The sequence below is a fragment of the Syngnathoides biaculeatus genome, chromosome 17, assembly GCF_019802595.1.
Source record: "Syngnathoides biaculeatus isolate LvHL_M chromosome 17, ASM1980259v1, whole genome shotgun sequence".
In the NCBI taxonomy this organism is placed as follows: domain Eukaryota; kingdom Metazoa; phylum Chordata; class Actinopteri; order Syngnathiformes; family Syngnathidae; genus Syngnathoides; species Syngnathoides biaculeatus.
The window spans coordinates 19715226-19731812 of record NC_084656.1 but is presented as its reverse complement, the minus strand read 5'-3'; the positions used below and the strand labels follow the sequence as shown (position 1 = coordinate 19731812).

At 43.3% G+C, this 16587-nt stretch overlaps 1 protein-coding gene across 5 annotated transcripts; it reads left to right on the top strand.

Annotated features, from left to right (window-relative positions):
• Positions 1 to 29: 29 nt before the first annotated feature.
• Positions 30 to 14292, top strand: LOC133490529 (ARF GTPase-activating protein GIT2-like). 5 transcript variants are annotated; one of them, XM_061800714.1, is made up of 20 exons: positions 30 to 164; positions 1643 to 1776; positions 1856 to 1986; positions 2401 to 2506; positions 3099 to 3185; positions 3281 to 3411; positions 5193 to 5287; positions 5357 to 5402; positions 6991 to 7039; positions 7128 to 7200; positions 9366 to 9463; positions 9537 to 9648; positions 9729 to 9868; positions 9945 to 10097; positions 10800 to 11009; positions 11191 to 11280; positions 11690 to 11766; positions 11969 to 12127; positions 13158 to 13221; positions 13660 to 14292. In XM_061800714.1, the coding sequence occupies exons 1-20, from the start codon at positions 113 to 115 to the stop codon at positions 13861 to 13863; spliced, it is 2211 nt and encodes a 736-aa protein (XP_061656698.1). In that variant the 5' UTR covers positions 30 to 112; the 3' UTR covers positions 13864 to 14292. The 5 variants fall into 5 exon arrangements, with proteins under 5 accessions (XP_061656698.1, XP_061656699.1, XP_061656697.1 ...); XM_061800715.1 differs by having other exon boundaries at positions 6988 to 7039; positions 11972 to 12127; XM_061800713.1 differs by having other exon boundaries at positions 6988 to 7039.
• The last annotated feature ends 2295 nt before the right edge of the window (positions 14293 to 16587 follow it).

Here is a 16587-nt window from a genome sequence, read left to right as displayed (position 1 = left end):
GCTTCCCCTCCCGCCCCCTTAGCGCCGATTCCCGACCGCCGCTCGACTCGCTCCCCAACGCCCCTCCGCTCGTCTGTTGCTTCGGAAAGCGAAAATTTGCGTCCCGCGAAGGATGTCGAAGCGAGTGCGAAGCAAAGAGGTCTGCGCGGACTGCAGCGCTCCGGGTACGTCAAACAAGCTAGCTCATTAGCCGCCGTGCTAATCATGTAGCCTTCAATGCAACACTCCAAACCCGAGTCCTGGTCGGCTGGTTTGTACCACCGTCGCTATACCAAAAACCGCTTTGGGCTTTTTCTACCCGTAATGCCTTCTATGACAAACTTGTGTGGTTTAACTGTGTCCCCGGTAGTGTTATATTTTTTTGTTTGTTTGTGCGCGAGATGTTACGAACTTTTTTGGCTTCTCGCGATGTTTTCGTTATTAGTTAATGAGGCTTTAACAGTTACCAATGGTATGCTAGATGCCTTGAAAGAGTACCAAAGAGGCATTATTTGGCTCGAGGATGCTAGTGGAAAAGTACAGAGAAGGTCTGAAGGAGCTACATTGTGTCTTTGTGGACCTAAAGAAAGCCTGTGATAGAGTACCAAGAGAGGAACTGTGGTACTGCATGGGTACGTCTGGTGTGGCGGCGAATTATGTTAGAATAGTGCAGGTCATGTATGATGGCAGCAGAACAGCGTTGAAGTGTGCCGTCGGTGTGCCAGAAGAATTTAAGGTGGAGGTGGGACTGCATCAGGGATCCGCGCTGAGCCCCTTCCTGTTTGCGGTGGTCATGGATAGGCTGACAAATGAGGTTAGACTGCAATGGACCATGATGTTCGCAGATGATATTGTGATATGCAGTGAAAGCAGGGAGCAGGGAGAGGAAGTATTGGAAAGATGGAGACATGCACTGGAAAGGAGAGGAATGAAGATTAGCCAGATTAAAACAGAATATATGTGCTCCAATGAGAGGAGTGGAGGAGAAGAACAGATAGAAAGGGTGGACAACTTCAAATATTTAGGGTCAACAATCCAGAGCAATGGCGGCTGTGGTAAGGAAGTGAAGAAACCGGGCCCAAGCAGGTTGGAACAGCTGGCGGAAGGTGTCTGGTGTTCTATGTGACAGAAGAGTCTCTGCTAGGATGAAGGGCAAAGTTTACAAAACAGCGGTGAGGCCGGCCATGATGTATGGATTTGAGATGGTGGCACCGAAGAAACAACAGGAAGCAGAACTGCAGGTTGCAGAAGTGAAGATGTTGAGGTTCTCGCTCGGAGTGAGCAGGTTGGATAGGATTAGAAATGAGATCCTTAGAGGGACAGCAAAAGTTGGATGTTTTGGATACAAGATTCGAGAGAGCAGACTTCGATGGTTTGGACATGTAATGTCATGTCCGTATGCGCTAGCATGGCATGCTAACTAATATTATTGCTGAACCTCATGTGAAGGTATTTTTTATGAGTAATTTAACTATATAATATGTTTTTTTTGTGTGCATGCTAGATGCATAGTGTTTGTGTTTTACCATCATGTGGCATCCACGTACAATTACAACCTCCTTTTTCAGCAGTTTTTCGCGATATGTGGCAGGGATCTTATATCTCGCAAATAGTGTGCTTCCACTGTACTGTATACAAGCCTCATTTTCCGAGCGTTCTACAGAGCCTCGCTGGGCCTCGGTCAACCGAGGCGTGTTGATCTGCGACGAGTGCTGCAGCATCCATCGAGGTCTGGGGCGACACAGCTCCCAAGTCCGGCACCTAACCCACTCGGCGTGGCCCCCCTCCCAGTTTCAGGTGACTTATCGACTTTGCCGCCACTCTAGCCGTCGATCATATCGCACGCACTCACGTCGCGTTAAATGGCCCGTTAAAGATGGTGCAGACGCTCTACGGCAATGGCGCCAATTCCATCTGGGAGCACAGCCTTCTGGACCCCTCTTCATCCTCTTCGTCTTCTTCCTCAGCCGGCGGCAAGCGCAAAGCCAGCCCTCAAGACCGCGTTCAGTAAGTGTCTATTTAAATTGTCGGACGCTTCAGGTACAGTACTTTGGATACAAAAAAAAAAAAAATATGCAGGTGGAATTTTCAATGCCTCAGGGATCCACTGTCAGCCCCCCTAGTTTGTTTGAGTTTGATACCTGTAATTATGTGGACAGACTGGGCAATGTGTGACATAAGCGTAAGGAAAACTTTCTTTTTTTTTATTGCCTCAAAAAAGATAGAATATTGATTTGTTCATTCAGAAAATCAATGCGATTAATCGATTAACATTTACGAGTCACTGTTGTGAACTTCAGCTTTACAGATACCATGATTAATCGGGCGTACGGGGTCTATTGGATGGGGTGCTACTTTAGGAAATGATGATGTTTTCACAACAATAACAATTATGAATTAAACCAAATCGGTTGTTTACAGTCCCAACAAGACAGAGTTTATCAAGGCTAAATACCAGATGTTGGCGTACGTCCATCGCATGCCTTGTCGAGAGGATGACAGCGTGACGGCCAAAGATCTTAGCAAGGTAAGAAGTGACAATTTAGATTGGGTGGGGGGGTGGGGGGGGAATCTTGCGCGGCGTTAACAGGGCCGGTTAAAAAAAAAAAATGTACCGGTAAAAATCACTGAGTCACGGCAGTAACACAGGAGCAACACGTTAGCACAGCGCTAATTCTAGCGGAGTGCTAACAGGGCCTGTTAAAAAAAAAAAACATACCTAAATTACTGAATCGCGGCAGTAACACAGCAGGAACACGCTATCGCGGCGCTAGTGCTACGCTAACAGGGCCGGCTTAAAAAAAAAAAAAAAAACATACCGGTAAAATTCACTTCCTCTGCACATATATTCCACCAGTCTCACTCTTACCTTTTCCGCTCGAGTGCCCCCTTGCGGCCGTTTATGGGCCGTAAATTACGGTATTCATGTACATGCAATTTGGGCGTCTTCCATGAATGTCAATAAACACCCATAAACAGATCTGTGTGACTTGAAATGTACACGGAAATAGATGGTCCAAAAAATGGCAGGGGGGGGGGGGTTGTCATTTAAAAGGGATTTGAAGCATTTGGACCTGCAGTGTAATTCCAGCCCAACTCAATCTGCTCTCTCTGTGCAGCAACTGCATTCCAGCGTTCGAACAGGGAACCTGGAGACCTGCCTAAGACTTCTTTCTCTGGGAGCGCAGGCTAACTTCTTCCATCCGGTAAGGCTGCCGTCAATTGTTGGTGTCGTTTCCTTTTTAGGTGATATCATATTGTTAATTGTTTTTTTTTTTTTTGGTGTGGGGGGGGGGAACAGGAAAAAGGAAACACACCGTTGCACATAGCAGCAAAAGCGGGACAATTGTTACAAGCTGAACTGTTGGCTGTGTACGGCGCTGATCCGGGAGCGCTGGACTCCAATGCGAAGACTCCCATTGACTACGCCAGGTAAGGCCGAAGTTTATAGTCCGACACCCCCAAAAGTCGTATGATTTTCCATCAAAAAGTCGAAACAAAAATTGTGCATGAGGTCATGTGAGTGTTGGAGCCAAACAATTGAGTGCAAATTAATAATAGTAATCACAAAATAATTAATTCTCAATTTTTTTTGCATTTGTTATTTTTAATAAATTTGATATATTTACAAGATTTTTTTTTTTTTTACCAAAATTGGAAACTGTATAGATATTTTGACAACATTAAGTCAACAGTTATTTTGTTATAAATTATTGATTCTCAAGCTGTGTTTCTCTCTACCTCTACATGAAAGAATCTCTACAGTTCAGTTGTATTTGATGCATTTTGATTTAATCCTTAAGAAAATGTATGTTTTGTAACATTCATAAAAACCAACTAATTTGTGTTTAATAGATTTTAATTATGATTAAATTATTTTCTTATTGTAATGCTAATGTTTAAATCGCATAGAACTACAATAATCTGCAATAATAGATACTGTACACTGTCGTTTTTAGGAATATGATTTCTTGTTTTTCATGTACCATTTTTACGTTTGATTAAATTAAGTGTTTATTTTTTATTTTTTTTTTTTTTTTTTTTAACATTTTTTTTATCCGACTTTCCAAAAGCTGTATTTAAAAAGTATTTATTTGGTAATTACAGTATCTTATCGCTTTTGAAGCTGAGCATTTTTTAAGTGGTACGAAAACCACCGACATAAATTGATACAAAAATAAATATAACATGAATAAATACGTGTAATAGTTGTAGCAGCAGCGACTATAAAACGAAATGAGGTGAGAGCCGCTTCAGTCGCCTTCTTGTTCCCTCTCCATTATGCGTCTTTGCAGCCGAGTAGATTGACTTTTCTCGTTTTATTTTGCTTCTATTTGTACACAACATTTAAGCTTGTTAAAATGTTCCATTAAAACATTAACAAAGGCACTGGGCTGGAATGAATTAAATCACTTTCAATGATTTCCCACTGGAACGATTGTTTTGAAATGACTACTAGAGAGTCCACTGTACTTATTTTGTATTTGATTCGTCTTTTTTTTTATGTTTAAAAGTCATCTACAGCAGCATTTCGTGATATAAGCCGCCACTTGCTCAGGCTTATTGCTATACAGCCATGACTCATGACATCACCCTCTAGTTCTTATAATAATGCGAAATATGTATTAGAAAATACGCCATTGTCGTGTTGCTCACTGTATAAAAGCACATCTTAAAAGACACGGCGAGGATATGAAATATAACTGATGGAGCTCAGGAGAGGAACAAAACCAAAAAGTGTGTACTGTTTCTTTTTCAGTGACATAACTAGAGGCTAAAGGTGATTTAAAAAAAAAAAAAAAAAAATCATAACGGTGGTTTGCCGATAGCATGCAGCACGAGATGATGATGATGATGTTCTGTGATGGCTGACTAATTCAATGAGTGTAAGACTCAAGTGTAATTCGCGAGGCCGGCATGCTAAAACGAAGCATTTAGTACTTGCTCCATCAAAGCACTTTTAAACAATATTTCTTTAAGATTGTTGTACACTTATTTCCTGATTTTTCCAAATGATTTACAGGCTGATAATTAAAAAAAGACAAAACTCAAAATGGGCAACAGGACATTATTATTCTTGAACGTATATGGATGAAACCAGATTGTGGGGGAAAAATAAAGACCCGGGACCTGTTTTTGCATCCAGAACTTGTGCTCGTATAATTTCTCATATCGCGGGAGGTTCTTGACTTGGTCCGAATTGGTTCCTGCAGGCAAGCTGGGCATCAGGAGCTGGCCGAGCGCCTCGTGGAGATCCAGTACGAACTCACTGACCGCTTGACGTTTTACCTGTGCGGACGAAAGCCAGGTAACCGTGACGAGGGTTGAACCTCCGAGTGCCGCCCGGAGAATTTGACGTTGATTGGTGTTGTTGCAGATCACAGATTTGGGCAGCACTTCGTCATCCCCCAAATGGCAGACAGGTACACTCGCTTTTAACGTAGACCTCTGAAATTAAGAGATCAAGAAATAAAAACTGCTGGAGATTTTGTGGTGTTTGTGCCATTTTACCGTAATTCCCGGCCGACACAGCGCACCTGGTGACAAGCAGAAAGAGTTTACCGCGAGTGCTAATGCTAACAGTGCCAGTTAAAATAAAACTTACCGGTCAATATCACTAAGACACGGCTGTAACACAGCCGCAACATGCTAGCGCAGCGTGAACAGGGCCGGTAAAAGTCACTTCCTCGGCACATATATTCCATCGGTCTCATTTTTACCTTTTCTGCTCCAGTGCCCCTTTGCCGCCATTAGAAAAAAATGCACAAATTAACTGCGTCACTGCATAAACCGCAGCGTTGAAAGTGTGTGGGGAAAAAAGTCGCGGCTTGTAGGCCGGAAATTACGGTAACTTTTTTTTTAATGCAAATCTTAAAATGAGTATAGCGGTGATTACATCATTATATGAGCTGTTTTCCATCAGATTTCTTTGCTTTGACTTACAAGCAAAAATTCGAGACACTCAACTTTCTTTTCAATTAGCATCAGTTAGGCAGACAATTATTAAAAAAAAAAAAAACAGCCTCTAAAAGGCTCCCAGTTTGTTTACTGACAAACTAAAGATAAATCAAACACAGTTACTGTAATTTCCGGCCTACAGAGCGCACCTGATTATAAGCCTCACCCAGAACATTTGTAATTTGGCACATACATAAGCCACACCTATGTAAAAGCTACAATTTCCCCCATTGAAACACGAGATATTTACAAAGAAAGACGGTAAACAGAAAGAGTTTTCAAAGTTTTTATACCTTAGCTTAACAAAGCAACAACGCAGTAGGACGAACACAGCTGGTAAATAAAAATAAAAACAGCCACGGCAGCTACACAGTAGCACAGCATTAACAGGGCCGGTTAAAAAAAACAAAACATACCTAAATCACTGAGACGTGGCAGTAACATAGCAGCAACACGCTAGCGCGGCTTTAAAACTAACACAGCGCTAACGGGCCCAGTTAAAAAAAAAACATACCGTTAAAAATCACTGAGCCATGGCAGTAACACAGCAGCAACAGGCTAGCACACCGCTAGAGCAGTGCTAACAGGGCCGGTTAAAACAAAAAAAAAAAAAAAAAACATACCGGTAAAAGTCACTTCCACGGCACATATATTCCACCGCTAGAAAAAAATGCACAAATTAGCCGCAGGGTTGAAAGCGTGTGGGGGGAAAAAAGTCGGGTTTTATAGGCCGGAAATTTCGGTACGTGTTTTCTTATCAAAACAACGACGTTATTTTGCCTTAAATTTGCCAGCTTGATGGCAACCCAGAATGAGAATCATCATACTAACTATTCTAACACTAATGGATAAAAAGTGATGCTCCATGTATGTTTGACAGATAATATAGCAATTCTCCACGTTTGTTTTGAATTGAGTAAATAAAAAAAAAATTGCATTTCCCCATACTGCCTTCTTTTGGTGGCTACAGGAATAAGTAAGTATCTGTTATGTCTTTCTGACCGTTTTTTTGTTCGATTTGAATTAAATTGTCTTGTTGTCGCTTTGAAGCAGTCTCGATTTATCAGAGTTTGCCAAAGCTGCCAAGAAGAAGCTCCAGTCTGTAAGCGCTCCCGTTTCATTACATATATTTATTTTTGTAAAAATTCCGTATCATTCTTTTAACTGCTTGCCCTTTTGTTTTCTTCCAGCTTAGTAACCACCAGTTTGAAGAGCTTGCGATGGACGTTTACGACGAAGTGGACAGACGGGAAACGGACGCAGGTAAAACAATTCTTGTTGGAGTCCGTCGACTTTAATGTAAGATTAAATTTCTATTCTTAGAGAGGAGATAAATAAAAAAAAAATATATATATATACACAAAAGCGCAATGTCACCTTGACCCTTCACAGGCGCAATTCAGTTCCTCTCTGTGTCATTGTCTCCCGTCCCCAAGCATCCAAGTCACGGCAAAGTGAGGTTAAAAGACCTTGAACGCAGCACGACTCTGCTAATGGATGAGCATCCACATATTGCCCCCCCCCCCCCCCCCCACTTCATAGCCTGCATTTGGCTCCCCGCTGCTCAATCCTCCTCTCTTAGAATTAAATTCGAGCGGAATTGTTTGCCAGCGGAGCAGATATTAGATCTCATTTGGGTTGTCGGAGTCGCTTGCGGACTTTGATTGCAGTCTCATTGGGAGTTGTCGCCAGGTATGTGATGCCCTTTTGTTGACGTTTGATGGAAATTCATCCATCCATCCATCACTTATCCCGAGTATGCGATCGGTGACTGACTCTCCCACGCGGAGAAGCAAAGTGCGACCCCCTGGCGTTCTTATCATGAAGCAGTCTTTCAGGACTCCTTCCCTTCCCCTGTTAGCGTGGATGGCTCACAGGTCGGAGGTTCTGGGTTTGAGTCCCGCCTGCGATTTCCACGCCCGTTGGGTACATTGACACCACCATTTTCAGGGATTTGTCATACTTGTGTTCACACAGCTGGAAATTCACATCTCGTCTGACCACAAAAATGAGTCTACCAGTCCCGAAGCCCGTTTAATTTGCCTACATGAAGATTACTCGGTATATCTATTATGAATAGATGAACAAAAAACATCTATATTTTAATATTTTCGGATGATTGCCACGTGCAGAGATCCGTCAAATATGAACTTGTCCTGAAAATGTTGTCTTATGTAGGAGAAATGTGTACGTGAATGCTTGTTTATCAATAGATTTTGTGCACCTACGTCATGAAATCACGTGACTTTCGTTTACGTCGCCATGTTGCTGGTCAAGTCGGTTGGAGACGACGCGGAAATGTGTCTTGTCTGATACCGTCTGACATTTAGAAGGTGAAAATAAACGACGGTACGTGGAAAAAATATATAAACTCTGCATCGAGGATCCGTATTTAATGCAGAAATTGATGTTTTTGGCGATAAGAAATTGGACTGTTAATTCGCTTCCGCTTGTCTTTGACAACTGGATCTACACGCGGATCCGGTGAGTAAGTCGTCGATTTACACGGAAAAGTTTCAAAGCGTATAAAAGTCCGGACGCGTACGAATAATTTGTTGCTGGATCTGTTCTCAACCAGGAATAAATCCCACATAGTGACGGATTTGACGGCTCGCAAACACGGAAGTGTCTTCGGCGGCATGTTAACCTTTGCCAGAATCCATCGATCTTTTCAGCTAGTATACGATACAAATATCAATATTTAAATAAGTGACGCCTGGTTTTACAAAAAGTAATTCATTCACAATGATTGGGGGGAAAAAAAAAAGTGGAGAGTCGTCTCCACGGATCGTACACGGAAGCGATTGCGGCCACACGTAACGTCTGTAAACCTCTGCGATAGTTTTATTTTATTTTTTGGGGAACATGCACTGTTCTCAAATGAGCCAACTTGGCATTGTAAATACTTTTTAGTCATTTGAGATTGAGATGAATAATTCCTACCTGAAACGACCCGATCGCTACACGGGCGTGTGTGTGTGTTTAATTGCTGACATCCAGCAATATTTTCTGGTCTTTTCAGCTGGTATTCCGTAGAATATCGAATATTTGAATATCTGTCTCGTCTGTTGTGACAACCAACAGCACAGCAGGTCTCGGGTATTGTAAATATTCTCCGATTGACCGGCAATATGGCGGCCGTGAAAATGCTGACGTCGTGGAGGCCGCACGCCATCATCACCAGGCCACGTAATTTTTTGGATTAATGTGCAGATCCCTCTCATTTGAGCATCCTGCAGAAAAATTGCCAAACACGATTACTTTTTCGTAGTCTTAGTGGCCATTGCGGCTTCGTTTAGATAGCGGATCTGAGACGATGGTGTTTCCGAAAGCGAGCCCCGGGAATTTATATTGAAGAGAAAATTTTCATAAGTCATATGTCGGCTTGAATGTCTGTGTGTTTTTTTTTTTTTTTTTTTTTTTTCTAGTGTGTTTGGCCACTCAGAACCACAGCACATTGGTAACAGACACCACAGTGGTGCCGTTCCTGCCAGTCAACCCCGAGTACTCCTCCACCAGAAACCAAGCAAGTCCTGCCCCCCCCCCCCCCCCCCCACATTCATATGTCTTGTTTTTTAATTCCCGAATTCCTCCCTCAGGGTCGTCAGAAGCTGGCGAGGTTCAGCGCCCACGAGTTCGCCACCTTGGTCATCGATATTCTGACAGACGCCAAACGCCGGCAGTGGGGGAACTCCTGCGACAGTCCCAAAGGTGGGGAAAAAAAATTCACTCGTTTTGTCGCCGATTCGAACCGTCGGCGTTCACCGTAAAGTCTTTTTAAATGTCGGCAGAAAGCGTCGAGCTGATCCTGCAGGGAAGGAACAGTCGCCACAACAGCGAGAGCCAGGAAAACGACCAGCCCGACTACGACAGCGTGGCCTCGGACGAAGAGCCGGCCCAGGAGGCGACCCGGGCCGACAGAAGGACCAAGGTTTTGGCTAACCGTTTGTGTTCCCCCCCCCCCCCCAATCTTTCCTAACACCAATCAAATGAATCTTTCCCACCAGAGCTCCGAGTCATCGGACCTGTCGGACGGCCCCATCACGGTCCGGGAGTTCATGGACGTGAAGAGCGCCCTCACCGCCTCGGAGGCCAAAATCCAGCAGCTCCTGAAAGTCAACTGTCACCTGAGCGAAGAGCTGAGGGCAATGCAAGGCAAGGTGAATGAAGTCTTGAACCCGCGGTCGTTCAGAGTCAATGCGACGTCGTCGTCTCATTTCCTGTGCTGTGTCGCTCATGAAAACCCAACTTCTCCGTTTCCTTTTTTTTGAGTGTGTTACTTTCACTGCTGATTCATTGGCTAGGCAAGTGTCATTCTTCACTTTATGTGGCCCTTTAATGCGTATAAATTGTGTACGTTTCTTTTAATAATGGATTTGCCCCTTTTGAAGTCTGAACCAAAATTGCACTGTTTCATTATTAACATTACAAGCATATTTTTCACTAAATCAGTTACCGGAATTTTTGGCTTATAAACCACGACTTTTTTTTCCCACATGCTTTCAATCAATGCGGTTTATGCGGTGATGCGGCTAATTTGTGCATTTTGTCTAACGGCTACAAGGGGGCGCTTGAGCGGAAAAGAAAAGAGTGAGACCAGTGGAATGTATGTGCCAGGGAAGTGGCTTTTGCCGGGATGTTTTTTTTTTTTTTTTTAATCCGTTTTAACCGTTAGCCAAATCACTTAAATGAATTGAGCTGTAGTTGCTCGTATGCTCGTAACTTAAATTTGGGTACTTGTCAGTCAAAACATTATTTTTTGAGAACTGAATTGTTTTTTTTCCTCCCCTTGAGTTTTAGCTGCAATTTCCTCCATTCCCCCCCCCCCTGCTGTCCCATTCCACCTGTTTCGTCCTCCCCAGCTGAACTCCCTGCAAACGGAGAACACAACGCTGCGCTGGCAGGCCCCCGCCGTCCAGCACCCCCCCCAAGGCCCCGCGGGACGCCGCCAGGCCCGCGGAGGACGCGCCATGTCCATGTACGAGACGGGTTCCGCCCCCAGACATTGCCCCAACCGCGACGACACCGTTCGCCGGGACGACGGCGTCATCTTGCAGCCCTTCCCGTCCAATGTAAGCACCGAGTCCGCGTCGCGGCCCCCGTTTGGCTGTTGTTGTGGTTCGGTAGACGTGCCTGGCTTGGAGCTGGTGGTTTATTTTTTTTTATTTTTTATTTTTTTAAATAATTGTTTTGGTGATCATTCGTTCATTCATTTCAATGGAGTTGGCTCAACTTGGTGTGACCCTTTTCTAGATAGGGAGGGGCCCTTTGGGAACGGCCGCTTCCTCCCTCCCATCCTTCCCCTCTTCCCTGTCCTGGTCCCGGGATGAGAGATCTCGAAGGGTTAAGTACTGCTGGAGGGCTCCCCAAAAAGCACCCCCGCCCTCCCTTTTCTTTTTTTTTTTTTTTTTTACGCTCGCCGCCTCTCACCTGACGTGCGTCTCTTTTAAAAGCAGCTTGGCTTGCCTTGCCGACCGCATACTCGCTTTTGACTGAACGACTTTTTCCGAAGCGCAGCTGCTTAAATCCAGACCCGGCGTCCAAATGTCCTCGAAAGAAAGCTCGAATGTGCTTCACGTGCTTTTGATTAAAAAAAAAAAAAAAAAAACATTCACCGTTCATGCCAAAATTTCTTTGCATTGACTAATTGCACCCCCCTCGCTTGCCATTGTTCTTGCGTCCGACAATGCATGAGCGTGCGGTTTTGTCTTGAGCGTTTGGATCGGATGGTGATCGTGTGGTACCGCCACAGGGCTGCAGTTTGGAGGCACACAGCACCACGGTCAACTGTGACGCTGCGCCCCGCCACTCTGAACCAGAGGAGACCGGGTAAGAAATGTCTTTTGTCAAACTGGAGCTTTGCTAAGTGGTCGGGCGTCTCAAAAAACATCACTTATCATGAAACCTTCAAAATGGCATGTTTATCGTGCCACTTGCATTAGGCCATTTTCAGCCCTTTGTTGGTCAAATACTGAATTGTACGACTTCAGGGTTGTTGCTTGACTCCCTGTCCCGTTTTGCGCGTCTTCAGCAGCCTCCCGGCAGGCTCCGAGGCGGCGGAGGGCGAGACGGCGAGCGAGGAAGACGCGACAGCCCTGCCTTGCACAGAGGACGTCATCTGTAAGACGGAGCAGATCACCAAGAACATCCAGGACCTTCTGAGGGCCGCCCAGGAGACCAAATATGAAAGGTTAGGTCATCCCTCAGTCGCGATTACCGCAATTCCCGGCCTACAGAGCGCACCGTAAAGGAAATTCCATTTGGTGCATACATACGCTGCAGCTGTGTAAAAGCCGCAAGTGCCCACATTGAAACACGAGATATTTACAAAGAAAGACGGTACACAGAAAGAGTTTAACCCTAGCGGCGTGCTAACGCAAGCGCTAAAACGTTAACAGGGCCGGTTAAAATAAATAAAATTTACCAGTAAATTTCACCGAAACACTCCAGTAAAACAGCAGCAACACGCAAGCACAGCGCTAACAGGGCTGGTAAAAGTCACTTCCTCGGCACATATATTCCACAGATCTGATTCTTCTCTTTTCCGCTCAAGTGCCCCATTGAGGCCATTAGAAAAAAATGCGCAAATTAGCCACATCGTCACATAAACAAAAAAGTCCCAGTTTGTAAACCAGAAATTACGGTAACTTTTTTTTAATGCAAATCTTAAAATCAGTATAGTGGTGATTATATCATTATACGAGCTGCTTTCCCATCAGATTTCTTTGCTTTGCCTGGCAACTTTCTTCTCAATGAGCATCAGTTAGGCAGAAAATTATGAAAAAACAGGCTCTAAGCAGCTCCCAGTTTTTAACGCTAGTAGCGCGCGAATTTTAGTGCTAACGCAAGCGCTAAAACGTTAACAGGGCCGGTTAAAATGTATAAAACTTACCGGTAAATATCACTGAAACAAAATTTTGCTACAAGTTTTAACAAAAATCATGGGAGTTCATACACATGATTTGCCTTCAAGGGCCACATAAAATCACTCGGCGGGCCAGGTCCGGCCCCCGAGCCTTGAGTTTGACACCCGTGCTCTACAGCTATCCCACTGTGCCGCCTTGAAATAAATATTTCGAGAAACACAGACATAAAAACGAAGAACCACAAATCTTACATTTACTATTTAAAAAAAAAACAAAACGTACAAGCGAACGGGGGATGTCGTGCTTGGTTATTCCACCGGTCATTCATGTGTGTAATTGTGTGTCTGTGGCCAGCTTCCTTCCATGTTCAGAGAAGATCTGCGTGGCTGTGAAGGAGATGGCCGCCCTGTTTCCCAAGGTAACCCAACAATAAGTTGTCATTGGTTAGTTCACACAACAACAACAAGAACACCGTCCCTCCTGTGAATCATGGGGGTGGTAGCATCATGCTTCGGGGGTGTTTTTCTGCACGCGGGACGGGACAGGGTTTAGACGGGATGTGACGATGTCAACGTTGTCGATCACACGGTGGGACTCCTCAAGATGGACGTCTTATGGCATAAAAAAAAAAATCAAATCAAATGTTAATTTAATTAATGGTCATGAAACGGTAATATAAATGCAACACATAGGTTTATTTTATTCATATTTATCAATGATTTGTCTGATTTTGACTTGAATGTGCTAAACGGAGCGACAAAAGCGCTACGACGAGAGGTTATTTACGGGCGTCCCCACGGCGACGGAGCGCCCCCCCCCCCCCCACCTCACCGCTCCGTCTTCCCCCCTCCGGCAGAGGCCGTCATCGGAGACGGTCCGCGGCTCCCTGTCGCTGCTCACCTCCAGCGCCGGCCGGCTGCACGGCGAGTGCCGCGGGCCCTGCCCCCCCGCCGCCGCCGACGCCCAGCTGGTCACGCAGCAGGTCATCCAGTGCGCCTACGACATCGCCAAAGCCGCCAAGCAGCTGGTCACCGTCACCACCAAAGAGAACAACAACTAGTCAGAACCACCCCCCCCCCCCCCCCCACCCCCACCATAAGTTACCACGTCACGATTACATTCCTTTAGCGTGCAACATTGAACAGTATTTATTAATACCTAGTGAACCAAAATGAGGCGTTTAGGTGAGGGGTTCGCAAACTTTTTGGGCCCAGGGGAAAAATATTTAATTGTAATCCAGTTGAATATAACTGCGATGCCAAAAAAAAAAAAAAAAAAATGCAATATGAATGAAAAAGTTGCCTACTTTTGAAAAAGGCTTTGTCATCAATATTTCTAAGTTGTGAGATTATTAAATCAAAATTAAAGTCTCGTGATGTTCACATCTGAACAAGTACATTTCAAAAATATACCTTGATTTTATTATATTACACCTTATATTATTGAAAAGATGGCGTACATAAAAACAAAAACTATATCTATTTTTTTTTAATAAAACATTTTTTTCTTTAAAAAAAATAATTTTTTCAATTTTAACTCAGTACACCTTTTGTTAAAAATCCGACACAGCATGTCAGATTTATGATTATTTACGTGACGGGTCACAATCATATGAAAGATTTTAATTGCGGCAAAAGTTAAGGTACGGAGTAGTAATTGGTTTGTTTCCCCAAATATAGGTAGATATGCACTTAAGAAAAATATTACAACATAATTTATTAAAAATTATTTTGGAAACCCCTAAGCTACGGCCCGTTTCACAACCCTTTGCTTTTCGACCGACGCGAACGTGTTACCTCACGATTGCGGCACCTAGCGTTTAGCATTCCACCGATAACGACCGCGTTATTACACGGATTTGTAGCTAACACCAGTCCAAACCTGCGATACAAAGCAGGTGGGATATATCGCTATGGCAACTGCAGTTAAAACCCTTGCTAGTCTTAGTGGATAAAGACCCTGAAATTAACTCCCTCAAAAAATGTTTTTTTTTTTTTATAATTGCCTGTATTAATAGTTTAAGTAATGTACCCGGAAATATTACCCCAAAACTCCTAAGTGAGGATAAGTGATTTTAATTAAATTAAATTAGCATGAGGCTAAGTTCCATGGGTGGGGGTGGGGGGGGGATGTCAACACGTGAATTTGTGAATCAACCAGGAAATAGTCGGGGTTCACTGTATCCGACATCAGTGTTTTTGGTACAGCCATATTTCTGAATATGTGTGTGTGTCGTGTCATAAGCGCTCATTTGAAATCCATTTGAAGAACATTTTGCGAATGGTGTGGAACCTCCAAATGTTTACCACAGTCAGACGGTCGCCATTATAAAGACCTTTCATAAACCCATAATTCACAATTTAGCATTGGTTCGTATAAAAAAAAAAAAAACGCACTTAACCATAAAAATAGATTTTTTTTTTGTATATGTAATTTGTATAATACTGTACAACTACGATCATCCTTTATTGTGGCAAACCACCAAACAAAAATGTTAATTAAATTTCATGATTTGTACCTTATCGCCTTTAGTGGATGAGCATTTAATTGTTCTGCCTGTCACTCTACGTCGCTCGCATAGATAAAGAAAGGTGCATTATATGTACTGTAAAGAAGTATTTCTCCAGCATAGAACCCAGTCAAACTGTCGCTTCAGTCACTGTACAGGTAACATTTTAGGTCACGTTTTAGTATTACGTAAGTATAATATGAAGAAAATAAAGTACAAGTATTTATCCCTAAAACAAACGAACAAAAAAAAAATAATTCTGTCAGTCACTCTACATCAGTGGCATAGATAGCTGAACAAAAAAACCCCACTTTTTGGGCAGATTAAAGATGGCGTTTTCTAGGAATATTTGAACGTAGCCGGATTTCACACACACAAATGATTGACACACCGGTCGGTTATTCTTTTTGTGCCGTGACAAATTTTAAACTAATAATTCAAATTAGACGCACTAGATGAGGGCCCTAATGATCATTTTTTTGAAAGATCCTTTTCATAATGTTCTACTGTCAGGTCGTACAGACTGTGAAAAATTTTACTGTCTTTATTTTTCAAAAATGGAATATGCCACATTTAAGTGAAATTGGATACCCCGGTAAATTTTTGCGCGGGCCACCTGATGGTCCCTCACAGCATTCTGTGGTTGAGGATCATTGCTGTATCATATTAATAATCAACTTTTGTATATCATTGATATTTAGTCATTGTTCCAATTGTACGTAGCTGCTGGTGCTCTGCACATTTAGGCCGCGACGCCTCATTCGCGACCGTCGGTACTTTCCTGTGACAGCCTCACAATATTGAAATTAACCAATTTTTTTTTTGGGTGGGGGGGGTTGCACCGCTTTGGCTCGACTTTGGAGGTTCCGCTGTGTATAAAAATGTATCAATGTAATTATCGGATTTTCATCATATTGCTTTTGTCGTATTTATGAACGTGCGTCATACCTCTTGAGAAAAACTTTTCCTATGCTTTTTTTTTTTTTTTTTTTTTCCCCATGTATGAGGTCAGCATATTGCAGGCATAAACGCCAGACGACATAAAGGGGACATATTATGGACCACCCATTCCAATTCAAAACATGAAAAAAAAATATATATTTTTTTGAAAACCGAACACTTTATGTGAAGGCAAGCACCCCAGACGGACAAACATTTCAATAAAAGCCATTAAAAAAAGTCAATTTTCCATAATATGTCCCCTTGAAAGGGTTTTCCAAAGGTTTCCAAGGCCCAAACTGGTTGGAGCCGAATTTTCCAAGTAAATGTACCGAT